Source organism: Colletotrichum jinshuiense, chromosome 10 (genome assembly GCF_051148585.1).
Source record: "Colletotrichum jinshuiense chromosome 10, complete sequence".
Lineage (NCBI taxonomy): Eukaryota > Fungi > Ascomycota > Sordariomycetes > Glomerellales > Glomerellaceae > Colletotrichum > Colletotrichum jinshuiense.
In genome coordinates this window covers 896,546-923,014 of record NC_139303.1, presented here as the reverse complement: position 1 = coordinate 923,014, position 26,469 = coordinate 896,546, and the positions used below count along the sequence as shown (strand labels likewise).

General features: G+C 55.7%; 8 protein-coding genes across 8 annotated transcripts; 4 read left to right on the top strand and 4 right to left on the bottom strand.

Annotated features, from left to right (window-relative positions):
- Positions 1-674: 674 nt before the first annotated feature.
- EsH8_X_000231 (activator of Hsp90 ATPase) lies at positions 675-1,890 on the top strand (the record flags this gene model as incomplete). The annotated part of the gene is made up of 4 exons (XM_083274319.1): positions 675-897; positions 1,012-1,094; positions 1,156-1,808; positions 1,872-1,890. 4 exons carry the CDS (start codon positions 675-677, stop codon positions 1,888-1,890), a joined length of 978 nt encoding a protein of 325 aa, XP_083119711.1.
- Positions 1,891-2,382: 492 nt separating this feature from the next.
- EsH8_X_000230 (DHHC palmitoyltransferase-domain-containing protein) lies at positions 2,383-3,763 on the bottom strand (the record flags this gene model as incomplete). The annotated part of the gene is made up of 3 exons (XM_083274318.1): positions 2,383-3,381; positions 3,450-3,603; positions 3,675-3,763. 3 exons carry the CDS (start codon positions 3,761-3,763, stop codon positions 2,383-2,385), a joined length of 1,242 nt encoding a protein of 413 aa, XP_083119710.1.
- Positions 3,764-4,747: 984 nt separating this feature from the next.
- On the top strand, positions 4,748-7,363 carry EsH8_X_000229 (TRF2-interacting telomeric protein/Rap1 C terminal domain-containing protein; the record flags this gene model as incomplete). Its single annotated transcript, XM_083274317.1, has 4 exons — positions 4,748-4,867; positions 4,918-5,256; positions 5,305-5,697; positions 5,750-7,363. 4 exons carry the CDS (start codon positions 4,748-4,750, stop codon positions 7,361-7,363), a joined length of 2,466 nt encoding a protein of 821 aa, XP_083119709.1.
- A 241-nt stretch (positions 7,364-7,604) lies between these two features.
- EsH8_X_000228 (carbon-nitrogen hydrolase family protein) lies at positions 7,605-8,685 on the bottom strand (the record flags this gene model as incomplete). Its single annotated transcript, XM_083274316.1, has 2 exons — positions 7,605-8,468; positions 8,641-8,685. 2 exons carry the CDS (start codon positions 8,683-8,685, stop codon positions 7,605-7,607), a joined length of 909 nt encoding a protein of 302 aa, XP_083119708.1.
- A 503-nt stretch (positions 8,686-9,188) lies between these two features.
- Positions 9,189-10,999, bottom strand: EsH8_X_000227 (uncharacterized protein; the record flags this gene model as incomplete). Its single annotated transcript, XM_083274315.1, has 6 exons — positions 9,189-9,376; positions 9,433-9,706; positions 9,757-9,813; positions 9,866-10,087; positions 10,137-10,354; positions 10,405-10,999. 6 exons carry the CDS (start codon positions 10,997-10,999, stop codon positions 9,189-9,191), a joined length of 1,554 nt encoding a protein of 517 aa, XP_083119707.1.
- A 5,766-nt stretch (positions 11,000-16,765) lies between these two features.
- Positions 16,766-18,384, top strand: EsH8_X_000226 (helix-loop-helix DNA-binding domain-containing protein; the record flags this gene model as incomplete). The annotated part of the gene is made up of 3 exons (XM_083274314.1): positions 16,766-17,262; positions 17,327-18,128; positions 18,193-18,384. 3 exons carry the CDS (start codon positions 16,766-16,768, stop codon positions 18,382-18,384), a joined length of 1,491 nt encoding a protein of 496 aa, XP_083119706.1.
- Positions 18,385-19,298: 914 nt separating this feature from the next.
- Positions 19,299-21,354, bottom strand: EsH8_X_000225 (aminopeptidase; the record flags this gene model as incomplete). The annotated part of the gene is made up of 3 exons (XM_083274313.1): positions 19,299-20,578; positions 20,790-21,001; positions 21,314-21,354. The coding sequence occupies 3 exons, from the start codon at positions 21,352-21,354 to the stop codon at positions 19,299-19,301; spliced, it is 1,533 nt and encodes a 510-aa protein (XP_083119705.1).
- A 1,050-nt stretch (positions 21,355-22,404) lies between these two features.
- On the top strand, positions 22,405-24,432 carry EsH8_X_000224 (protein serine/threonine kinase activating protein DBF4; the record flags this gene model as incomplete). Its single annotated transcript, XM_083274312.1, has 3 exons — positions 22,405-22,812; positions 22,884-24,239; positions 24,295-24,432. 3 exons carry the CDS (start codon positions 22,405-22,407, stop codon positions 24,430-24,432), a joined length of 1,902 nt encoding a protein of 633 aa, XP_083119704.1.
- Positions 24,433-26,469: the final 2,037 nt, after the last annotated feature.

The following is a 26,469-nucleotide window of genomic DNA, read 5'->3' as shown; positions in this document are numbered from 1 at the left end:
CTATTCTTGTCAGATAAAGGTAAGTGTGGAACGTCTGGCTCGGCCAATATGGAAAATGGCACATAGGCCAGAGGCGAGGCTGGTTTGAAGCTATATTGACTCAACACGGCTCCCATTCCATTCCCTGGCGGCCGTTGCGGAGTCGGCCGGCCCAATGACGAATTTGAACACTGAGGCAGCACCTTCTCAGCTTGGGAGCACAGACCAGGTGGGGTGGGTGCAAGGCGAACGGGCAAACCAAACGGCCGAAAATTTACCGCCCGCCTGCGGAGAGCCGTCAGAATTCTAGAGCTTTCTTTCAAAAGAGGCTCCGCGCTCAGATTTAATCCTTCTTCTCTCTCTTTCCATGCGCAACGTTTCTTGACATGACACCCCAACGCGCCAATCCGCACTGAGGTAAGACGATTTCCCTTTATCTACCCCGCGCCCCCTTCCTCCCCTCTCCCAACATGATGATACGCCAGCTGGCACCAGTCATAGAGTGATTTGTACTCCCTCTTTGATGAAAAACGCTGCGGTCTATGACCAACCACTGATCCGGGACACCCTCCAACCTTCAAAACACCACCACGTCTTCATTCAAGTCGTCGCTCCTTTGCTAACCTGCAATCGGATCAGTCACACGTTTTTCCTTCTCACAGCCTGAAATCAGAAACCGAGTCACCGCCGACAAGATGGTCCTCCACAACCCCAACAACTGGCACTGGGTCAACAAGGATGCCTCGGCCTGGGCGAAGCAGTACCTTGAGGAGAGCTTGACGAAGGTCGAGTCTGCCGATGGCGGTGTCACGGCAAAGATTAGCAAGGTTGTGAGCATGGATGGCGACGTCGACGTTAGCCAGAGGAAGGGCAAGGTCATCACCATTTACGATGTTAAGCTCGTACTAGAATACACCGGTAGGTACCTCAATGCAAGCACTGTGTTTTGTCCCGTAAACCGTCCATCGAATCTGTCTACCACATGTATCATTTAATGTGAAATCGTATTGGAGCCTCGCTAACGCAGCGCAGGCACCACCTCTGACGAGACTGAGGTCTCGGGCACCATCACTGTTCCTGAGGTTGCCCACGACACTGAGGAGGACGAGTTTGTGGTGGGTCCACATGAAATCTCTTCCGCCCAAAGGCCCCGTTGCTGAATATTTCCTTCCACAGTTTGATGTCGACATTTACTCCGAGTCCAAGGAGAAGCAGCCCGTCAAGGACCTGGTTCGCTCTACCCTTGTGCCCCTGCTTCGCAAGGAGTTCCTGAAGCTCCCCGGAGCTTTGATTACGGAGCACGGCAAGGACATCCAGCACGCTCCTGGCTCCAACCCTTCCAGCGGCTTCTCCACCCCCAAGTACCATGCCCAGAGCTCTGCCTCCAAGCCCGCCGCCACGGCCAGCGTCAAGGGCAGCAGCGGCAAGGTTGTCAACACCACCACCCTGACCGATACTGCCGAGTTCCGCACCACCGCTGAGGAGGCTTACCAGACGTTTGTTGACCCCGGCCGCATCGCTGCCTTCACCCGCGCGCCCCCCAAGGTTTTCGAGGGTGCCAAGAAGGGCGGAAAGTTTGAGCTGTTTGACGGAAACGTCACCGGCGAGTACCTCGAGCTCGACTCTCCCAAGAAGATTGTCCAGAGCTGGCGTCTGAAGCAGTGGCCGGAGGGTCACTACTCCAAGCTGAACATCGAGTTCGACCAGAACGATGTGGACCACGTTACGCTGATGCGTGTCAACTGGGACGGCGTTCCCGTCGGCGAGGAGGAGGCCACGAAACGCAACTGGCAGGAGTACTACGTCAACAGCATCAAGCGCACCTTTGGGTATGTTTTTTCCCCTAATCCGCGCAGTCGTCATATGTCGCATTACTAACATGCGGCTCTTAGTTTCGGCACCATCCTGTAAATCTACGCTCCTGAACAAGGATAAGCGTTAGAGACGGCTCATCGACCATAGAGGACCATTGATTAGTCGAGGAACCATGAAGTTTCTGGCAGTCGACTCGTCTTAGTTGAGCGGTGCGGGGAGGACGGCGGCACGCATCATTAGATTCTTGGGGTTAACCCTCGCACGACCCAAGTAGATGGGGCGTCTGAGGTGTCTTGGGTTCAGCAGCCCCCAGGTACGAATTAGATGAGACATGTTGAATGAAACGAAGATAAACTCCAAAGTCCATGATATACCCGCTGGTCCGTTACCTGGTGCACCATCCCCCCCGCAATGCAATAAACGTGCTGGCCAATGTTGCGGTTCGCATGGATCCGTAGCTCAATCTTGAGGGACGCTAATGGGACGTAGAAGCTGGCTGCCATGCACCATACCGTAACTAAATGTGGCTGTATTGCACACTGACCTATCCATTACATGATATTTATCCTGCAAGACTCGTGCCAAAGGCTAGAGCGAGGCTTTGGGGGCATGCCTCTGTCTTCCGATAGCCTCAACGGACGGCTGGTCGCGCTTCACGTTGAAATCGTAGTTGGGGACAAAAATGTCCGCCAAGTTATCCCACAACCCCAGATCGTACAGGTTCTCGACGTCCCGGAGGTTCCACACGCGCTCCCATTCTCCGTCTCCAGGGCCGCTGGGCGAAGGCGGCATTCCGTCGTCAGTCCTGCTCAGCACCTGCTGGGCGTCAAGGGGCCACCGCGTCCGCTCCGGCTCGAGCCGCGCGTCTTTGACGCGGTTGGCGGGCATGCTGCGCTTAAAGGCGCACCCGTCGTCCATCTCGGCTTTCCAGTCTGACCACTTGAGCGACTCATTCGTGGTAGTGCCGCAGTAGATCAGCCAGAAGGTGTAGCTCAGAAGGCCCCAGACCAGGGGGGAGGTCATGGCCGCGAGGAGAGTGACGGCACCCATGCCGACGTTGTCCTGCAGAGCCCAGCTCCAGATGAGCAGGTACTCCTTGATGTCCATCCCCGTTGGGGGCCAGAGCGACCATCTGGGGTACTGAGTGGCGATCTTGGTGGAAAGAAGGGAGAAGCCCAGCAGCGCTCCATAAGAGGTGAGGAAGGCCGTCGTCAGGAGGAGCAGGACGAAGTAGTGCTGGTTCTTGTAGCCGACGCAGCCGTTGATGAAGATGCAGTGATGGTCGAGTTTCGCAACGCAGCGCTTGCAGATGCTGCAGTGCTTGGAGCGGGGCGGCTTGATGAAGTTGCAGGTGCTGCACTTTTGACCGGGGAAGAAGATGGAGTAGTCGTACGGGTAGAGGGACATGTAATAAGCGTGGTTCTCTGGCGTGATGTAGCCCGGGTCGACCATGACGGAGAGGTAGAGGAAGAAGTACGGAAGGAAGATGCTGATGCAGCCGACGACTTTGTGGAAGGCCGAGAGTTGCGGCCAGGCGCCGGGGAGGTACAGGTATTCCGACACGGAGAGGATGAGTAGAAAGAAGATCTGCCAGCGTTAGGATACTTGGACGCTGACATTGTGATGTTTACATCCGGGTTGGTATTTTCACTCACGACAACAGTTGGATGCCGGTCATGCATCATGTAGTTGCCGAAGCGCAGCATGGAAGTTGAGAATTTCCCTCCTGTCAGGATTCTATCCACAGCTAGGAAGCCATTCGGAATATGAATCCACATAACCCTGTGTAGTGTCGCGATGGGCGTGTGCCTGTCTGAGATCAGTTTACGAGTCCTGGACCTGCGGCTACGCCGTCCTGCCGGCTGAGTATGATGACGAACCTCAAAGCCGGCAACCGGCCAAAGAATGCGACAAAGACAATGAATGAGATGGCCAGCACGAAGAGTGCTGCCTTCCCGAGTGTCCCCATAGTGCTCAAGTTACTGTCACCTCACAAGGCTCATTCTTGATGAGATATGAACGCCAAAGGACAGTGAGTAGGGCGACGTCCCGCCTAGCTCGGCCTGAATATCAGCAGAGGCGGGCAATGCAATAATAGCAAGAAGTCGCCCGCCGTAGCGAGTGGATACAGCCTAAGGTGTCAGCCAAGGCCCACCAACCTCGCCCCCAAGACAAACAGCCAGCAAAAGATGATAAGCCAAGTGATGTAAGGCACCTGTCGATGTAGCTAGGCTCGCTTGTTAGACATGGTATTCCACAGCGGAATGATGCATCTGGTTTCAGGAAAGTCCATGTAGAGCATTGTTCCTGAGTGTGCCAAGAGTGCAAAGTATTGTCGTATCGACCGGCGCGAGGTCATAGCGTCCCGTTGGCGTTGGCGCGGGAGCCTTCACCTGCGCCTGGTATATACATAAGCTTCTTAAGTGCATGAGAAATTAAAGCTAGAGCACGTGACTTCGCGACGATTAATGTGGAAGTCACGCGTCATTTCAGGGAGTGTAACTGACTTGAGCGGGTGACAAACAGCAAACTACAGGTTGTTGCGTTGGGATCTGACTGGAAAGTCTCGGTCTGTTCTTGGCTATTATACGGAGAGAGGGCATCTGGTCTTTTTCGTCTGCTCTTCTCTTTTAGGCAGAAAACTTACCACCACAAGAGAGCGCGACCACTCTGCGAATACCCTCAACACACGGGAGACACACCCCAGTTGCACCGGACCAGCATCTTCTCACGCCCATTTTTTCTCGGCTGGCCACTGAAACCTTAAAGGGACCTTTCGCCATATCTTTCGCGGTCTCTTCCGATACAGATGCAGCTGCCTTTCCAATAGGGTCATTGGGTTTGCCACTACAGACCCACGAGACATTGTCTGCATCAAGTACATGAGCTTCACTGGAATCGCCTAGGGGCTATACTGGATTTCAAGGCTTCTCATATTTCCTGAATATCCAGGATGGCTGCTGCAATTACCTATCATGGAGTGCCGGGCGCTCAAGGCACTCTCTTCGGGAATGCAAAATTCTTTGTTGCGCAACGCGTTCCCGACAGAACAACGATCCTGGACATGATCACGGTATGCCTGAATCCCCAAGCTGACTCATGCTCTCAGGCTTACATCAATAGCAAAATGGCGGCAAGATTGTCAAGTTGGACAAGCAGGCAGACATGATCATCGCCGACCACGTCAGGCCGGACTGCCCAGCTGGATCACTTCACTGGAAGTTTATCAAGGACTCTGTCGACAACGGTGCTGTACAAGAAGTAGACAAGTATCTCATCAACCAATCGCCGAGAGCTTCGCGCCCTGTCGGGACATCTCGCCCTGTCGGCTCGTCTGCGCCGACCAAAGGAACTCGTACCGCATATACCGCTGCCGACGATGCGAATCTCGCCAAGTGGGTGCTCTTGCAACCCGTAAGACAGAGAAATGGCAACGAGATCTACAAGACACTCGAGCAAGCAGTAAGTACGGGCTGCACTAGTGCCAGGCTTGTGATTAACGCGTCCTAGAACAACCGTCATACTTGGCATTCCTGGAGAGATCGTTGGGTTAAAAAGGTCTCAAAGCTGCCTCAAGCCACACTGGAGAATATGGCTGCTTCTGCCCCTGATATCAAACCCCTAGCATCATCGCCCACCCCAATTGCCTCCAGACGACCCGAAGCTCCTCAGCCCACGGGGAGGTCGCCCGTTCTGGTTTCAAAAGTTGCTGCACAGCCACCTACAGAAACTACGCGGGCGAGACCTGCTGTTCAAGAACCAAATACTAAACCAGGGCCATCCCCAGTGAAAAGAAACAAGTTCACCGAAGAAGATGACGACATGTTGCTACGCAGCGTCTCGGGGCTGAAAAGCCGTCGCGGCCTACCTAACACACGGTTTTTTGAGGATTTCGCGGAAAAGGTAAGTTGATAGTACTCATTATCGTTGCAGAATCCTGGCTAAAAGTGAATAGCACCCTCACCACACCGGACAATCATGGCGCGCGCACTGGACCAAAGTTTTGGAGCCGCGGCTAGAGAACAGCCTCGTTCACAACCAAGCCTTGGCAGAGGAGGCGCCCTCTGGCATTAACCACACGTTGGAGTCGGACTCCGCTCCCCGGGCCGAACCAAGCTATCAAAGCGAAAAGAGCAAGAAACCAGAGAGCCACTATGGCAGCCATGACAAGGAGGGCACCGTGTCGCCACTGGTACAGGCGGTGGAGAGAAAAGATGATACGAAAACGGCGCTACAGCCGGAAGATGAATCGTCCCAAGTTGTTTCGAGGGAAGATTTCCTCGACCAGTTGAAGATATATAGAGAGGTTGCGGGACTAGATCCCGACATTGGCCCCCAAGTTGGCACCGTGCCTGTCGACCCATGGCTACTATGGCGAGCCGTCAGAGATCAGTATCGACGGGGAGGAGTTGAAGTTGACTGGGAAGCAGTTGCGAAAGACCTGGGCCTCTCCGAGGGGGCGGCCGAACCACTTCGCCAATGCTACGCGGATTACGTTGCAGACTTCGTCGCTAGTGGGGTGTTGGATGAGCCCGACGAAGACACTGGAAGTGAAGACAGCGGGCAGGAGTCGGACGACGAGGAGCATTCACAGCACCACGGAGAAGAAGCCGAGTTGGGATTTCAAGAAGAGCCTCGTCTCCCACCGCCGATTGCCGCTCCCGGAGCCGCCAAGAAGAGGCAAGCCATCACTGTTGATACTTTTGCCATACCGTCAACCCCGGCCGGCAGAAGGAAACGACAGCGTCTCGACCGGGACGCAGAAATACCATCGACGCCGGATGAGAAGCTCGGGCTCGCAAGCTTTGAAAACTTTGGCGCCAGCCCTTCTCTCAGCGCCAAATGGAATTCCACGGTGTCTCGTACCGACAACAGATTCGTGGGGATCGACCGCCTGCCCGCCACCAGACCCCTCCGCTTGGAGCCGGAGACGCAAGATTTCGGCTTCGAAGAGATGGATGCTCCTAGGCTGGGATCTCAAGACAGTGGCGAGTTCGATATTTCACCCTCTCAGCAGCTTCTGGGCGAGAACGAGGCCGTGACACCTGTGCCTCTGTCTTTCGGCAGGGATAAAGGCAAGGGCGTGGACCGGCTCGACACGGCAAGCCCTAGTCCTTCGCAAGGACATCCCATCGATCGCGCGGAAGAAGACCTACCCCGCAAGGAACGGACAAAGGAGGCGATTCCCGACTCTCAAGAGTCGGCGAATACCATCGCCGAGCTCGAGGACTTGATTGACCGCTTCGACACGTTCCAGTATCCGCGCCAGGACACCCTCACAGCGCTCATGGCCACTTCTCTCTCCCCGCCGCTGGTCTCGGATGTTTTGAAGTACCTTAGAGAGCACAAGGCCCTACCGAGAAACTGGGAAGGGGTTTGGACGAACAATGACGACGAGAGGCTCAGGAGAGTCGACGGCGCCGGCCCGGGGTCGGGCACGGACGAGGCCGAACATGCGAAGCTGAGAAAATACTGGGACTACCTGGTGAAGAAACACACGCTGCGCCGGATCGAGCAGAGGAGGAAATTCTTTGCCTTTATGGACGAAATTGGACATGCCTCGCAGTAAGGGTGGGAAGGGGGGGTGGCTTCGGATGACTGTCGACGTGCCAGCCGAAACTTACTTGGGTTCTGCCATGGGTTAGCTACTTTCGCCAATGATTATTATTGATACCCCAAGCTCTGAAACAATGAATTACTTGGTCACGGCGTGCTGTGCATCGTATCTACAACGTGAGTCTAAAGTCATGTCCCCAGCTGCGCCCCGCCGCCCAACATCCAGGTCAGCTCTCTCGCTCCCCCCCTTCTCGTCACTCCTTGACGATGGAATACCCGTAATGCCAGCCCTCCTTCCGCATATCCTCCCTCACCTTGTACGAGTCCTCGGCAACATCCAGCAGGCCCAGGTCGACCTCCACAACCGACATGGCCTCCTCGGCGCCCAGCTTCCCCAGCGCCCCAACGAGCGGCATGGCCACCTGGCTCACGCCGCAGTACCTCATGACCTTGCCGTCGTCCCGCGTCTCGACGCCGCCCCCGGGCCCGCCCGCGTTCACGAGCACCACGGCGGCCGTGTTCTCAAACGCCCTCGTCACCATGACGTTCTCGAGGAACACCTTCTCCGAGTCCGGGTTCACGACCTCCTCGGCGCCGTCCGGGCCGGCGCGCTTGTACTCGTCCGACATCCAGAACGCCGGGCACACGATGATCCTGGCCCCGTCGCGGATCAGCTCCCGGAAGGCCTCGGGGAACGCCAGGTCCCAGCACACCAGCATCCCCGCCCGGCCCAGCGGCGTGTCGAAGGCGCCGTGCGGCTCCGGGCCCTTGGTCAGGTGCGGCCGCTCGTTGTGCCACAGGTTCTTCTTCTGGTACCGCCCCAGCACGGCGCCGTCCGGCCCGATGAAGTACGCGACGTTGAGGAGGTCCAGGTCGTCGCCCTCGCCGCTCGGCTCCACAATCGTCCCGGGCACGATGGAGACGCCCAGCTCCCGGGCCAGGGCTCGGTACTTTTCCAGGTAGGCCCCGGACTTGATGCAGCTCGGCACGAACTCGGGGTGGTCGGGGATCCAGGACGTGAGGTGGTATTCCGGCAGGACGGCGAGCGAGCAACCCTGGGCCGCGGCAGAGCGGATGTACGACTCTGCCTTTGCAAAGTTCTCCTCGGGTGCGACGACCTGTGATTCTTGTCAGAACTATGTTTAACTAATTTATTTATTTATCCCTTTCTTTTTCTTCTTCTTCTAGTTTCTACGTCAACTGTGCCATGGCTATGGCACTTGAAAACACGAGCGCGAGAGCTGAACTGGCCGAGGAGCCTTGGTAAGGGGGGATCTTAAACTTGCTGACCTTTGGGTGCATCTGTATGAGCGCGATCTTGAACTTGTCTGCCATGGCTGCTGTATTTGTCTCGTCTCAGTTCAAGCCTGCAACTAACTTTAAGATGCTCTGGTGCTTGGAGATTACAGCAACCGATGACTGGGAGTCAGGTTCAGTTTATGAGGAGATGCAGCTGGTCTTCATGCACTGCCCCGCAGTCTGCTTTACACTGCTTTACTTGCACAATATATCAAGAGGTCGACGAATGAATGAGAAAGATCAGAGTGCAGTTCCTAGGCGACGCGCCCGATTAGGCGCTTTTGTTTAGTCCATATGCGAGAAATGATGTCAGAGGCAACCCTATTGGTTTCCCCGTATTGATTCCACCGCCCGCAATGCCCATAAAACCAGTCAACAATTCCGAAAATGACCCCAAATAGGAAAATGCAGGAAAAAAGAGGAGAAGGCAGAAGAGAGAAAAACGCCCAAAATCTATGTCTCCATGCCCAGTCGTCGCGTCGTAACCTTGCCAGTATTTCGATGTAAACATGTATGTTCAAAGCCTGCCGATAAACCCTCTAAACTTTCTTCATCGGCTGGATTTTACGTAAATCTGATGGAAGGTTTTGTAAAATATTAATTTCGGCTGCGGCGAAAGCAAGTGTTGTATTTGCCTCCTCGATATTAGGGATTCCATGTTGAGAGGTTTCGGTGGTGGGGTAGGTGAAATATTTAGTGTATGATACGACGAAGCCAGCAAGCTCACCTATGGCAGCCAAAGTAAGCATTCTTATTTTCAGAAACCCAGATTCAAGACCTTACCTAGTGCTATAAGCCCAATGTTCCGGACTGCTGAGGGCGGAAGACCATATGATCCCATGAGTAATGATGCAGCTGGGAAAATGACATACGGCAAGCAACTTTTCCAACCGGATCCGTAGTCGAGAGAGCTGCGAACTTCTGACGCCGAGATTGCCATGTTGTCAAGCGTGTCTAGAAGATCTTCCGACTTCCGATGCGCCTGCGTCAGCTTCTCGGTATGTAACTCGTACTTGGACGAAAGCTCTTCCGTCAGGCCCAAGAGCCTTCCCAGTCCCTAAAACGAGTTGGCTATGGACTCAAGATAGAACGTTGAGCCCTACTCACCTTCTCAAGATGATCTTGGCGACCAGCCAGTTCCACGACTCGAAGGTGTGATAGCTCCTAAGTGCTCGGTAAGTCAAGGGCTTAATAACAGCGATTTAGATTTGCTCACCATTTGGTTTTGTAGGGACGTGGAAGAAGTCGCGGCACTAGCCAGGGCCGCCATGACAAACGCAACCTCGCTTTCGGTACGGTCTTTGACATTCGACAGCATCATTTCGTGGGACGCCGCAACTTCAGCGTTGGCGTTGAGAACAGTCTTTAGAAGGATGTTCAATAGTTGTTGTAGATTTTGGGCATCCTCGACGCCGCTTCTCATTGCAGAATTTGACGCCTTTCTAATTAGTAAATGTTCTTCTCGAAAGTTACATTGGTGTATCTACCTGTAGCAGTTGCATCACATCGTGAGACAACATTTTCTCCACGCTCTGAAGGCCGTTTCGTAGTAAATCAATTCCAGGCGCCATGTGACGAAGCTGCTCCATTGTCTCAGTTGCTTTCATGTTAATGACATGAAGTTGAGACTCAATTTCTTGTTCAACCCCCTCCGAAAGCTTAGACAGAACTTCTGCTAGCCGCTGGTGGAGACGTATGCTTTGGGCTGCCTCCCGGTTAGATAGATCTTTTAATCGAGGTTGTGACGTACTGCACCTTTATCATTGTCAGCGCGGGCGGCCTCGCAGAACCTCAGAGCCTTATGACGATAGCTGACCCAAGTATTCCATGCCGAGTCAGATTTGGCGAGTCCTGAAAGACAGACGTCGATCTGTTGAGGGGAGACGTGGAGGCGAGGAATCTTGGAGTCGGGGATGCTGGCCAAGGAACGCTCTTTGAAAGGCGCGCAGCCTGAAGGAATGGCAAAGCTGCCCCTCTCAAGATCGCAAATTGCCAGACTGGCGGCGTAGGAGTCGACAAAGTCCCTGATTTGCCTGCCGCTGTCAATGAGAACAGTGGCGTCATCTTTGCCGTCGAGTAGCTGACAGTTGTTGACCAGGAGTCTTGCAGCGATGCGATGACACAGGGGTTCAGACTCGAGCTCTTGAAGCTCCTGCAGGGCGACTGTGTAGGCATTTGACAGGCGTGATCTGTGTTGAACCTTGGTTGGTGGGTTGACCACGTCCTTTTTTAACACAAGTGGGATACCGGGTCTCCTTTCGTTGTCACCCCATGAGAATGTATTGACGCCGTCGACCCAGAAAAACACCAGCAATGATCCCCAAAGGGCCAAGGAGATGCTGCGATGCATTCTATCATTGGCGTTGCTTCGACGCTGCGAGTGCAAGTCGAAGAAGGGAGAGAGGGGAGAGAGATGAAACCACGGAGATGGGTCTGGGTTGTAGGGAGTAGACGAACTGGACGGGCTGCAGCCAGCAGGAGGACTGGAGAAGGCCGAGACAAGTGCAGGTGATGAAGAAGCCGTGTAACCTTTGTAGCAGGTGCTCGGAAAAGGAAAGAACAAAGGGAAACCACGCTTCTATCTCGGAATGAGTTGCTAAAGTAGCAGATGCGACGTGTGGGGGCTAGGTTTCGCGGGCTTCGTGGATGGGAAGGTGCTTTGCTGAAAGGCGAATGGGAGGGGGAGGAAGGCAGTTGCGAGAAACAATGGTGCAATCGTCGCTTCCTCGACTAACGAGACTAAATTTCATGCTTCCTTCGCCTTAAATGACCTTAGCTTGTCCGATCTTTAGAAAGAGTAGACGAGGTAGGGTTCTTCCCTTGATGCCGCATACACCGCTGTGAATAGAGCCATGGAGAGCGAATACAAGATGGAGAATCAGACGAGCCAGCTCTGGTGGTATTGGAGGCTCGTCACTCACCTGAAGAACACCCCAGGCGCTTTAAACAACCTGGCCACGGTATCTTACTTTGGATTTGGAAATGCTTCTATTGTTCAAGAGCCAATCTGAGGCAATCATGTGCATGCTAGTGCTCGATGAAGATTATAAATCCCCCATACAAACAAGACTGGGAACATTGAGACTTAAAGGGACTAAAAATTCAAATTTCAACTAAAGACTGGTTGAAAGGACGCTAGGAAAACACCGAACACTAAGCCATGAGTTGAGAGATGTGGTGGGTGATGCCATATCCACGGGTGGCAGAGACCGGCTCTCGAATGCGCCAGGCAGCTGCCCTCTTTGAACAACGACTTGTCTACACTGTTATGAGGATAAAAAAAACTCGGATTTTGGGACGGCCCAGGTGACAATATCCCCCATTCCATCACCCCTGGTCCGCAAAGCAGCAGGTATCCTCTCCAGGGGCAGTATGTCCACCTGCAGAGGTGCGGATCAGCACCCAAGCACTTTGGCCAAGACCTTTCTAGGCAATGATACAAGATGATCTCAATCAAAGAAGACTATTCCCACATAACCTGGTGAAACCACCCATTTTCATGCCACCAAGACGACCTTGATGTCGATCTCTAAACAAGGCGCAGGATCAGCCGCCGGCACCTCGAGCAGACACCAGATCCGGCCGGCACCTCGATAATGGCAACATGGGAGGTGCCACAAGCAAGCCGGGCAATGTCTCACATATTATACAAAAGAAGATTGAAGCAGGCTTACATCAAAATCGACCGCGTTGACGACCCTGCAGGAAGGGGCTTCTTCCCCATCCACTCGGACGGGGCCCCTCAGAGACTATTTGCTGCATGGGAGCTGTCGTTTGCCGTACCACGTCTGCACGTCTGCAGCGCCTCTCATAGCAGCTAGCGACCTGACAAATCGGCCCATTTGCGCAGCAGCTCGCAGTAGCGGGGGCTAGGCCCGCGAGAGCTTGACGCGGATTGCCGGCCGAGACGCCCAAAGGCCGCAAAGGCAGTCTCCCCGGGGCACCGAACGTTGGATTCCGTCTTGCCCGCCGCATCTGCGCGCTTACTCGGGGGTTGCATCCATCTGATTACTGTGGCTGCAATAGATTTCGAGCAACACGAACGCCGAACGTCGTGATTTCAAGTTCGACTCCCTGAGAAGATCATACCAGAGTGACCGTGGGCGGTAGGGCAGGCGGGGATCTACCCCGGAGGAGTCGACAGGGGTCTAGGGTCTTGAGCACAGCATCACCAAACACCCCACCTTTGACAGCAAGCAAGCCTTTCATCCTTCCTTTGCTTCGGAGGATACAACGCCTTCACCTCTGCTCCCGACCAAGCCGAATAGCCAGTCCTCTGACAACCTCAACGTCAGTAGCGAGGAAATAAGGACACCCCGTGCTCGTTGCCAACCCCGTATTTCGCCCAGTAGTCAGTCCCCCATGCACCAAGCCGGATACCCAACGCCAAATGCCGTTGACAGGCTGCATGGCGGGGACCATGAGAGGGCGGGGAGGTAATTGGCATTCATCGCCGAGTGACGTCGGTTGTGGCTCCTTGGGCGACGGAAACCCTAGGCCTGAGAACAGACGGTGTCCCGGCCCCGTCCACCCCCCACCACCGTCCGACCTGTCAAGTCACCTTGCAGAATTTTGAGATGTGATAACAGACAACGGGCTATCTGGTTTTTCCTTGTCATTCGCACATCTCGATCAGGCATGGTCTTGGTTTCCGGTGCCGGGGAGCGCGGCAGTGTGTCCGTCGGGGCTTAGACTGCATGGTGTCAGTTACACATGGTAAAAATGTCGTTTCCTTGTCTCCATCGCCAGATGATATAACAACGGCTTTCGACCGACTCCCCCTTCGTTGCCTTCCTCCAAGACAACCACATTTGAGAGAACCACCAGACGCATCCGTATCTACTCGCTCGTCTTGAACTTCCTCATTGACCCCCCGTCCCGCCAGAGGCTTTTGTCAAAGTCCTCTGCCGTTGATTCGATGCCTTGAAGCTTTCAGGGTGTTCTTGCCGTCTACGCTTCCTGCTGTTATTAGACAGCCCGGTACCTTTTGAGTCCGAAGCAGATCGAAACGGAAGGCAGAAGAAGCACGAGATATCTCCCATTCAACAGACTGTATAGTCATACCAAACTGAAATACGCAAGAAGCCTGGGATAACCAAGCTAACTTGACAACGCACCAACTCATCAACCTGTATGGCGATGTTCCCTTAAACCGAGGTTGTGGGATAAGGATTATTGACCCTCCAAACAAAAGACCGCTGACACGGAAACGCAGCAGGACCCGCCTTGTCGTGTTTTCGTACACGAGAACAAAGCAGAGAGCAAGTCTGTGGTCTGCGGGCAGCAACGCCAACGAGAATGTGTAAGCAGATCGACAAGAAATTCGAGTGTGGCCACACCGGCTTCCACGACATCAAGTGGTGCCAGGACGTGGGCAAGGGCTGCAAAGGGCCGAAGCCGAATCACGACAAAGTCGCCTGGCCGGGCCTTTGCACCGACTGTGCTAACCGAGCGGCTGACCCCAACCCTCGATGCTACTGAGGATTCTGCGTCCCGCCACCTTGTCGTTTTTGCGGTAACGTGAGCTGAGAAGGGAGAACATGGTAGTCAGGAATGGGTTGACACTGGAATGGTTGGCCATGTAGCTAGTTTGAACCGAATACGGCGGCGGCCTTGTAAGTGGCGTACTCTGAGAATGCCAGACTGTACACCCGAGAGCGAATATTAGCGAAATACCATGAGATCCATCGGCTCCTTCCTGTGAATTCTTTCTCCGCTCCGGGTGGGACTTTTGCTGTGCCGTGTAGCTATGCTGGCTCGCCGGCTCGTTGCATTAACCATTAGCCGAACACGACGCTTCCTCTAACCCACACGCTCGGACCGCCGGCGCCTCAATTCGCAGCCAGTGACTCGTCAAGAGTGATATGATGTTCGAAGGCAAGGCCGTTGCAAGTGTACTCGGGCTTCGCCTGGGAGGACAACACACAACGGGGCCAGATTGACGCAGTGGCTAGGCTAGATGCGAATATGTCCTTGGGGCGGCTACAGCTGATGCCGACGTCAGGGGTTGCAACTGAGTATATAATGCTCTTGGAAGTGTCCATTTCAAGATGAACTTGAATGCGTTGGATGAGCGATGACCAACGAGTCATCAAATAACTCGAGTTCAAGAAGAAAGAGCGGTCCAAGAACCAGATATTATATCAGCCAGATCTCCAACTTTGAGGGAGGATACTGCTCGTGGCACTTGGCCAAGAACTTCGCTGCACTTGCAGCACATCCCCAGAGGGTGGGAGGACTAGCGGTGCTTGGCCAGAGGCAGCATGCAATTGAGGAGACAGATATGAAGGCCCGGGGAGAGGAGAGGCAGCGCAGGCCACAGCTGAGGTGAGCTCATGCGGAATGTAAGGGAAAGAAAGTGCAGGGAGAAGGAGTTGATTGGGCCTTGCAACGGCCTCGTACGTTGTTACTGCAACGGCCCCAACGGTGTCTTGGATTATTTTGTCTCGGAACCATCACACGTGCATCTCCCCCGCCACCAACGTTCCGGCCGCATCGAAGTGACGCCCGCCCGGGTGTTTCTCTCGAACAGGAAAGACGGTCACTTGGCGAGGGCGGGAGGCGAGAGAGGCAAAACAGCAGAAGACAGGGGGCGTTTTCTCCCCGATGTTTGATAGACCCGTTCCCGGTCCCGCCCCGACGACGGCCGGAGGCCATGGCATTTTGGTAGGTAGGCGCAACCAGGTCAACCGCCCTGCCGGGGGTGGATGCAGACGGCCGCCCCAGCTGAGGGAGACCTAGGTAGACCAAAGGTGCCGCAGCAAGCTCCGGCAGCCAGGTGCCAGTCAATACCGGTACCAGCCATGCATGCGCTGGAATGAGTGGCGAATGGAATGTGACGGGCGTTAGAACGGAGGCTGGCGGGGGGGAAAGGGGGGGGAAGACCCTAGAGGCTGGAGCGAGCCAAACCAGAACCAGCCAGACCCTAACGGAGCGGGAAGTCTATTCTGGGGCGGCGCTTTGACCATGCTGCAAGGCTGACCATCCGGACCTGTCCGGGCGGGGCCGGATCGACACGTGTCCAATCAAACAGCCATGTCATCGGCCGTGGCACTCATCGCACGACTCCCCTCCAACAGCCTCGTCCATCATACGATTGTCAACATGAAGTGGTCGATTTTTGATACGCGCAGCCAGCGTGCCCCGGTCACTGGCAAATTCGATGTCAGGCCATTCCGCCCGATCCTCGATCCCTCTTTCCCGTCCAATTGGCAAGCTTTCGCACACGTATTTGCAGTTTTCCAGGTTCGATTTTTTTTCTGCCCGGCCGCCCTGGCCCGAGTCCCCTCACGGAAATCGGCGCGGGTCACTTATGCGTCTCTGAACATCAGTCGACTTCGTCCTCGCCTGAACCGCCCCAGCACTGCTTTTGCGACTTCGCGAGCTCTCTCTATCTCTCTCTCTGCCTGCTGCCGCCACCGCCGCCGTCCCCTTCTGCCACCGGCCAGTCGCCTGAACCGCCCACTTCGTCCGTAAACCTCCTGCAGCCTTCCACAGCTCCCTGCTGGATACCCAAGGTGTGACCAGTCATTTCCATCCTGGCCTCCACAAATTTCTCCCCAACCCTCAACTCTTTTCTTGTCCTTCCCCGTGTTTGATGGATCTTGCTCTCCGTCCCCGTGCTCCTTGTTTGCCTTCTGCCTCCCGCCCAGCTTGGTCCCGAAGCCTCGCCCTCGACCCGAGCGAGCCCGTTGAGTAATTGCACCTAAGCTGATCTTAATAAGCGAACCACCCCCCGCCGCCGCCATCGCCTTGCCTGTCGTCTGCGAGCGAAAACCCTCCACGGTACATGAACGAACGTCGTTGTTCTTCACTGCATCCTACATCCCGAGTAACCCCTGCCGACGCTGACGACCGTTCCTCGCTCCCTGCCTCCATTGACCTCGCTGCCATTGGACGCCGACGCCGACTTGATTGGCTCCACGAGGTGGTACGACTGGCCCTCTTGAATCGCCAAACCCCCTTCCCAACCAAGAAAACATACGAGATCTGAGCCCCCAGTGCTCAGAAATAACCGGCAAGCGATCGAGCCGCCTACGTTGTATCTACACTCCAGAAATTCGATTTCTAGATCGCCGACCGCCGACGATTCGGGGGCCGAAATGCTGGCTTAGTGATGGACCCCAACTTTCTCAAGAACCTCGACTACTTCGCTGTCCCTAACAACCAAACAACAAGCTCTGTGGAGCAGACGGCCGAGTCTTCGGCCGCAGGTGCCGCCAGAAATGCGCCCGACGCCTCTCTGTGGGAGTCCCTAGGCGGCGACCAGAACTCCGAATCAACGTCCAATGGCCCCTCGGGGTCGCTGCCCTCCTTTGCCCAGGCGTCGCCGGGCAGCACAAACTTTGGCCTTAGCTCAATGCCCGGCCAGATGCAGTACGGTCCTGGCCAGTCCAGGAATACCGGCTTGCCGACTCGAGCTGCGCAAAACGCGGGCCCGAGACGAAGGGAAGGCAATGAGCGGAAGCGTACCAAGGTCGACTCCGAGGCCGCCGCGCTAGAATCAGTCGACTACTGGATTCAGTTTGAAGACGACGAGGAGCAGAAGCTCGGTGGCAGCTTCGAGATTGATTTCTCCAGGCGTAGGAACCCCACTCCCAACTACCACTCAAGGTACTACTTTCATTTCTGTTCGGAAAGGTTGTGCGCCTGAGTTGAATCAGCTGACGCTTAATAGGCCTGGGGCTGCGAATCGCCTGAACCCGATGTCCACAACGCCTGGCTTGGGCGCGGGACTGTACACCAACCCTGTATTTAAGCCGGAGGACTTTCTCGATGATGCAGCCCTCGATAATGCTCTCTCGGACGACGAGGATTTCCTAGAGTCAATGAACCTCGGCGACCAGCTCGGCAAGATTGAGTCCCAACCGCCTCCCGAGGTGCCCCCAAGAGAGGGCCTTTACTCAACACCCCTGAGTTGGGAGAAGCCGGCGCCCGGGTTGAGAATGAACCCTTTGTTCGGGATGGGTGGCATGGGTGCGCCCATGCTCGACCCTGAGCAGCGGCGCCTGCTGGCGATAGCCCTCAACACCGGCCGATCATCAACCAGTCTGGGCTCCGGCATGGGATTCGGCGTCGGGGCAGATCTTGGCCCGGAGTTTTCGAGTCTCGATAATTTTGACGCAGGCATGGCGACGGGGAGCTTGAGCGAAATCTCCAGAGGCCCCGATCAGTCGGCCCTCCATCACAAAGGCAAAGGAAAGGACAAAGACCATGTGAAGGAAGAGGCTGCGTCGCAACGGCCGCAAATGTCGCGAACCACGACTAACGCGACTGGCGTATCTGACAAGTCCAAAGACAAATTGAAGGCGGGCGACCGGACGGCGCACAACGACATTGAGAGGAAGTATCGCACCAACCTCAAGGACAGAATCTCGGAGCTGCGTGACGCGGTCCCATCACTCAGGTCAATACCGGAGGAAGGAGGCGAAGACGCCGAGGCGGATAGCCAATCGCAGCGTGGCCCCAAAGTCAGCAAGGTAAGGCATTGCCGGTATTCTCTTCGTCTGACTGTCTGAATGTTTGCTCACACGGGATTTGCAGGGCACTGTCCTCACGAAAGCGACAGAATATATTCATTACCTAGAACGAAGGAACAAAGCCATTATGCGTGAGCACCAGGAGCTCGCGAGGCGCCTACAAGCCTTTGAGCAGCTGCTGAGCGCATCAGCGCGGCAACCCTTCCCAATGCCGACCTACAGCAGGACCCTCTTCGACCCGAGAGGCTTTTGCTAACACATCTCCTCTTATCACATTACGCATTACGATTGCGAATTGTACATATTACATTGCTACGGGCTTTCGTTTTGCCCCGAAATATACGGTTGCGGTCCATCTACGAGGAATGAATAAGCATGTATGGAATATTCACGGGGTTTAGACTAGACCTGCGATGATTTTTGCATCTTGCGCTCAGAGATTAGGCGAAGGGGAGTGAATCGTAACGAGCCGTTGTACCCTTCAGCAGAAGTCCACCTGACAGTCTGCTGCCCAATGACCCTTATGTGAAGCAGTTCAAGTCGTCGTCATCCGATTCGTGTACATGGGGTTATTCCTACATATATATAAGCCCCAGCTTGTGACCTCTGGTATCAAAAGGGGGGGTTACATCGACTATTCTCATACAGGGTGTCAAAAACAACCATCCCCTAGGAGCTTTCATTGAAACTAGGAGGTTGCTTGAACGCCACCTTCTTCACACGATGACAAACTTTTTGAACATCATGGCCATGTTTGTTTTGCCCGAAGACTCAGTCCCCCGGAGCAAACAACACCAAACCTGTGACATGAATGGAGCCCCGCCTGTTCCATACGGGACGTGCATAGAGAACCTTCCTCCCTTGGCTGTCAAAGCTCCGATGGGGCGAGCAATTCTGGTCCATCCTGTGGGGAGGAGAAACAGAAACACGGGGGGGGGGGGCACAGAAAAAGAGCGAGCATGTGCCGCAGGGTTAGCCACGTCTCATCTGTCGCGCATGTTCATATTTCCTCGTAGCAATGGGTGTTATGGTTTATATGTTGTACAAACGGCACATGGTTTTGTGCCGCGTTGGTATTGCACTCCTTTTCTTTTTAAAAAAAGTTACAGCAATGGATACATGAAGGAGTACAGGGTTTCTATTTTTGTTTCGTTGTTGTACACGGCTCTTTCAATCTCTCAGAGCCTCGATGTCGGCGACCTCCTTGACGGCCTCCGTGGTGAGGACGTACGGCGAGTCCTCGTCCACGCAGATGCTGTCCTCGATCCTCACGCCCATGCCGCGGAAGTGCTCCGGCCACCGGTCCGTGTCCGGGACGTAGATGCCGGGCTCGATGGTGACGCAGTGGCCCTTCTTCAGGGGCGTCTTCCTGCCGTAGCCGGGTACGTCGTGCACGTCGAGGCCGACGTAGTGGCCGACGTGGTGCGGGAAGAGGACGTCGATGTCGCGGTGGGTGATGTCGAAGCCCAGGCCCTTGAGCTGCTCGAGCAGCCCGTTGGACGTGTGGTCGTGGATGTCGTCGAGGGAGAGGTTGGCGTTCTCCCGGCAGAGGGAGACGCTGGAGCGCTGGACAGTGAGGACGGCCTCGTAGAGGTCCCGCTGGGCGGCCGAGAACTTGCCGTTTACGGGCCAGGTGCGGGAGATGTCGGTGATGTAGGTGCCGTACTCGCCGCCGGCGTCGACGAGGACCATCTCGCCCTCGGGCATGACGTTGTTGTTCACGACGTAGTGGATGCAGAGGCCGTTCTGGCCGCCGGCCACGACGGGGACGTAGGCCGGGCCGTCGCAGCCGTCGGCGGCGAAGCGGTAGTCGAGGAAGGCGTGGAGGTCCTTCTCGCGGGTCCACTGCCGGCGCATGGCGTCGGTGATGACGCGGCCCGAGATCTGGCCGGCGCGGCGCATGTTGGCGACCTCGGCCGGGGACTTTATGCAGCGGAGGGAGTTCATGGTGGGGTACAGCGGGACCTTGGCCGAGGGGAACCACGACTTGTCGCTCTTCATGAGCTGCCACAGCTTGCTCTCCTGGTCGCCCTGCCGGGGCCGCTCGAGGTCCGTGTAGACGCGGCTGGCGGACTTGAGGATGTCCGGGAGGTGGCTGCCGATCTTTGCGATGTCGGCGGCCTTGTCGGCGTTGAAGATGTCGATGGCGGCCTGGACGCCGTTGCGGGCGCCCATCCACTGCTCGGCCACGGGGTCCTTGGGCCGGGCGAAGAGGTGGAAGGCGTAGTCGCCGAACTCGCGGCCCGTCTTCTGGATGACGGCGACCGAGTCGCCCTCGTTCCAGCCGGTGAGGTAGAGGAAGTTGGACTCCTGGCGGTAGGGGTAGAAGACGGCGCCGGAGCGGTACTTGAGGTCGGCGGCGGCGAGGACGGCGACGCCGCCCTCGGGCAGCTTCTCGGCGAGCCGCGCGCGCCGCTCCCAGTATTCCTGGGCTGTGATGCCGGGAGTGACTAATTAGAGAGGCGCGCGTTAGTACGGTTAGGCCTTTTTTTCCCTTGCATCGTCTCATCTCTTTGTTCACTTCTTTTTTTCACTTTTTTTTTCTTTCTTTCCACCCTCCCTTCCCTTTTCTTTTTTGACTCTCATATAGCTAGCCCACATGGACCAATAATGGAGCCAAGGGCATTTGATACTACGTTGGTTGGGCGGGATGCCACTTACGCTCGCCTGCCTTGAGGATGTGAGGGTGCGTCTCATGCACCGGCTGGCCGAATTGGAGATCGGCGGCGGACACGGCGGCGTAGTGACGGATCTGTCGGCCGGTTGAGGGAAAGGGCCGCCATGACGACGGTGCTGCCCGCAGCCTCTGGGCGGATCGAAGGGCCCGGCTCACTGGCCGTGAGAAGTTCATGGCCAGTGATGGAGCAGTAGGGCTGAGACGGCAAAAGTGTGTGAGAAAAGTTTAAAAAAATAAAAATAAAATGGAAAAGAGCAATGAAGGGACGGGGGTTCTATCTAAGATTCGGATGAGGTCATCACGACACGCACGAGGCGGCTTTCCCTTGCTGATCCGGGTGTACGGTAGTAGGTGCGGACGAGTGCACTAAGGAGGACTGTGAGAGGCTGACTCGTCTAGGAAAGCGCATGCGGACGTTTATGCCCTTTTTGGGTATCGGGCCACAATGACGAGGGCGATGAGTGGATGAGATTGAGTGTGAGAGTGAGAGGAAGGATGTGTTATGTACCTAGTGAAGAGAGAGGCGGAGATGGGTGCATGTGTGTGCATGTGTGTGTATGTGTGTGTACCTGCACATGCGGCAATGGCGTGCGTATGTATGTATGTAGGTATAGATGTATGAGGTATGTATATGTGTATATAGGTATGTAGATATATGTGTAGGTATATAAAGTATGTATGTACGGAGAGCTGTGTGTGTGTGTGTGTGTATTGCTATGCAAGGAGGAGTCGGATACCTGCAGAGGCCAGTAGGGATAAGTACGGCTACAGTATGACTGATGCATGCATGCATTCGACCAGCAGCAGCCCAGGCCACAGGCAGGGCAAGGGAAAACAACAGCCCAGCAATGGATGGAAGCGAACGAACTATTGCGTAGATGGTCTGGCAAAATGGATCCCGCAGGCCCCAGAGACGGCAGGATTTTTTATTGTTATTCCCACTGCAGCTCCATCCAATTTCCAGGCTCCCATGTGGTAGGGGGCTGTTGTTGCCCCGACTTACAGCGGCCCTCCCACTGTACCACAGCGCAGAAGCCACTGTGAGACGCGCTGGGCCACAAATCCGGCCGGTTGCTGGAGAGAGAACTGGCCCGTGCGTGTTTTCCGCGCCGCCGAACCGGGATTAGCGCTGTTGTTCCCCCCCCGAACCTGTCAAGCGCGACTTGGGTCTTTTGGGCCCAGGGAAGACTGCGAGTGGACGGGGGGACTCCTCCCACACAACACCAACCACCACTCTTCGACCTTATTAATAAAGCTCTGTCTTTGAACCTGCCCACTTCACACCTCTGGTGCAGCCCGTACTACGACGACGACGACAGCCTCCCCGTCCCCCCTCCTGTCCGGTGGCTCTGCAACTCTTCGCACATCTCGAGGCCCTCCAATGTCTTCGTGAAGTCTTCGACACGGTCTCTGTCGGTACGCGTGAGCGACGTGTTAGCCTCCACGTCGCGTGCTCGTCCACAGAGCAACCCCCCGCTCTCACTCGAACCACCCAACCAACCCAGCAAACAAACCCTTCCTTTTCCACGTCGAGCATATTGATTGGGCATTTTTTTTATGGCAGCCATATCTCTATCACCGAATCCCATCCCTCCGGCCATGTCGACTAGACGAACGCCTCTGTCTAGCAACCCCAATGTGGCCAATTCGCCCTTGAGAGCTGCCTCTGCTCTGGCCCAGGCCAAGCAGAAGCGCTCCTACGCCAACATGCAGAGAGAAGAGCCCTACGGCCAACCCCCGCCGTTCAAAAAACAGGTCGTCGAGAACGCCGGTTCGCGTCAGCTACGCTCGCCCTCCAAGATCACGAAGCCCTCGCAGCTGCCCCAGCGTGTGGCCCGACCGATAACAAAGGAAAGATCAACACACCACGATGACACCAACGTCGAAAGAATTCGCCAATGGCAGGCCGAGTACCGGGGGAGGTTTCCGAAGATGGTCTTCTACTTTGATAGCATCCCGGAAGACCAGAGGGCGAAGCTCTCCAGGCATGCCATGTCTCTCGGAGCCGTATGTTGCAAATGTCAACCGTGAATGCTGTTGACATTGTCCGCTGACCACTTTTTTTTTTTTCGTTTCAGAGGGACGAACGTTTCTTTTCGAGCAGCATCACACACGTCGTGACCGCACGGCCGATACCAGCACAGGAAGAGGTGCAGCCGTCTGCACACGACGCCGAACCCGAGGAGCAGCCGCAGACCATCAACCCTTCACTCCTAGACCGATCCACCGATGCACGAAGGCGCCTCCTGCTGGAGACGACGTCGAGACGAGCCCACACACAGCCCCATGACGACAGAACCAGGCGGACGCGATCGGCCCAGAGCAATGACGTACTCCACAAAGCCCGCGATATGGGCAAGAAGATCTGGTCCGTGGAGAAGTTCCAGAGGATGCTGCAGTTTCTGTTGGAGCCCGACCCCCATGTTGTCGCGGCGTATGGCGCCAAGGGCGAGCCTGCGAGAAACTTGGGAAGTAAGAAGGCGACGGAGGAGCCGGGTCTGTTGCAGATGCTGCAGCACGAGCGACTGAATGGCCCGTCGGACGCCGTCACCAGCAGAGAGATGATCAACTTCAAGGGGCCGTATCTTTACGTTTACGACATCGACGAGAAGCAGAAGCCCATCATGGTGCGCGAGTACCCCAAGGTCAACAACAAATACGACGGCGAATGGCCCCAGTTTAGGACTGTCACCGACGGACGCTGCCCGTTCGTCGAAGAGCCAGAACCGGTTGAGCGGCCCAGCCGGAAGGCGCAGGCGCAGCAGAAGGAGCAAAAGGAGCAGAAGGAACGGGTCGCGAAGCCCGCCGCCGAAGAGCGTCCTGCCCTGCAGCCCTCCGAAGTCCCCGCCTCCAGGACCGTCACCGGCAAGCGCACGCTCTCCGAAATGCAAGATGGACAGAACAAGGCGCGGGCGTCGATGAAACCCACGGAGATGTTCAATCCTCCCAAGGTTGTTGCCTCCAACCCCATCGATTTTGGGCGGTCTCAGAACGCCTTTACCGGCCGGGCTGGCACTGGCCGTTTCTTTGCGGGCGAGCCGGTGGCTTCCGGGGTGCAGCCTTCCAATGTCACGTCGGCCATCCGCTCGCAGATGATTTCTTCCACGTCGGGTATCAATGGGGCGAAGGCCGGCACCAGCAAGGAAGTGCATGGTCTGCAGCGCCAGGTGCTGCAGAGGGGTGCTCCCACGCCCCAGGACGCCAGCTCCCGACGGCTCACCGAGATGTCTCTGGAGGCGACCTCCACCAGGTCCACCAGCGTCTCCAGGACGACAAGCAGGCGCATGGAGCTCATCGAGGAAGACACGGAAAAACAGAGTTCCAAGCTCTCCAGAACCAGCTCCAAGACACAGGCCCCGCCCCCCAAGAGCAAGCGGGATCTCAAGCCGGGCTACTGCGAGAACTGCCAGGACAAGTTCAAGGACTTTGACGAGGTAAGCCGGATACGCGTAACTCTGGCCATGCCACGACTTGCTAACAACCCTGCAGCATATTCTCACCCGCAAACATCGCAAGTTTGCCGATAACATCGATAACTGGGTCGAGCTGGACGACCTCCTCAACCAGCTGGGCCGAGCGCCCAAGCATCATTTACGCGGCAACGACTACGCAGACGAGTCCTCATAGGCCTGGCCGGCCAACCCACCGGCTGCGCTCCGTCGCCCGGCACCTTGACGCCGATTCTGCCCCGTTCCAAATGCTATTCTTAATTCCCCTTTGCCGACGCCACCATCCAAAGAGGACCGCGAATATTTATATACAAAAAAAAGCTACGGATTCGTTCCACACATACGCATGGAACCATTGATACCAGTGGACTGTCCAATATGAAACCATGTTTGGTTTCCGGTCATGTTATTTCTCTTCACTTCGTCTTTCTCTAATCAGTCGGCTCGCACTGAAAGCATCGCATGCACAATGGCGTTCGGCATGGAGCATTTTATACCACAACGGCTACGTTTTTCTCATTTGGCGCGGGCAGGGCAGGGCGGCAAAGTGTCGGCCACCAGAGGCAGGCAAGGGGATGCGGACAGAGCGAACGAGAGCAAAGACGGCGCGGCGTAATGAGGCACGGTGTAGATACATCATTGAACAGTCTATGCTTGTGTATATTGTATGTTGAACACGACACTGCATGGTTTAGGACAGTACGCTGCTGTGGGCTTGTTGTGAAGCAGCTCGAGGCATTTTGTTAGTAGGGAGGCGTTTCGGATAATTCCAAGGTTCTTGAACTTTCCACCTCGAATGCGAGCAATCCATCTCTCTTCACCGCCAACGGGCATTCTTGATACCACCAGACCTTCTCACCAAAGTATGCGTGTGTGTGTATGCGTGTCATGCATGCGGGAGTCAAATCTAACCCTTGGAGCAGCTAAGCTCACCTAACGAAATCTCCGGAGTCCGGGGGTGGTGGTGCATTGACAGCAGCCACAATCTCTTGGGCGTTCGGAATCGTCTGCTTCTAATCTTGTCTCAACATAACGCCATCCGCGTGCCACCATCAGGACGGGCGGCCCGAGCTCGCGGGCTTCCATCATCTCTTTCTTTTTTTCTTTCTAGGCTGGCCTGGCTTGGCTGGCCTGGGCCGAGTTGATGCGCTCGCTCGCGCGCGCTCTCTCGCCTGCGGCATCCGTTTGACCCTCACGGGGGCAGGCCACATGTGGACAAGGCCTTGTACGCATGGCGGATTTCATCTGGCCCCTAAATGCCCCCCCTCATCCTCCTACTTCTTCGAAAGTGCCCCAAGTGGAAAAGGCGCACTGGCGTCGGTGTCAAATCTCCCCTCCCCCCCCGCCGTGTTCGGCCGCGTTCTTGATGGAAGCACCGGGAACCGGGGAGACCAAGTTCAGAGACATACGCGCGCTCGCGCGTGCGCGCAAATACGCGCATACACATACACCCTCGCGTTCACGTCGGGGAAGGGGGAAAAAAAAGAAACGGAAAAAAAAAAGGCGTCTACCAGCGGGGGGGAGGGGCGCCGCGCACATTCCACGCCCGCGCCAGCACCCGCTTCCGGCCGGACGCGAGCCGTGGGAACGGCCCCTCCCACGCCATCACCCCCCACTTTTTAGCTCAGGCGAGCCCGCCTTCCACCACCACCACAGCCCCTCCCCACAAGTTTCAATCCTCCGAGCTAGAACGCCCGCATGCATAACCCTCCTCCCTCCGTTCTCTCTCTGCCCCCCACCAGCTTCACAATCCCTGCCACCGCGCTAGGGCTCATAGTCCGAAAACCCAGCCATTAAAGATATGAATCGGTCTCTGTGGCTCAGTTGGAAGAGCGTTGGTCTCATATTTCCTAATGAATATGACTCTTGACATAGTCAGAGATATCCAAAGGTCGCAAGTTCGAGCCTTGCCAGGGACATTCATTTTTCCTTCCTCGTATTTTTCATTCTTTTTTTTTCATATCCTTCCCTCCTCCCCCGGACGTTCGTCCTTTTGTTAGGTTCGGATAAGCACCGGTTCATGAGTGCAGGACGGAGCAAGTAAGTAAGGCTCCTCCTTTCCCATCAATTGGTTGGGTCTCCTTTTTCTCCCTCCCTGGATGAGCATCGATTTGTTTATTTGGACCATGATGAGTGAGTGATGGTGGTTTGTTTCCAGTGGCACGGTGCCTGCGACCAACCTCAATCAAACCTCTCGACTGTTGCATGCGCACAT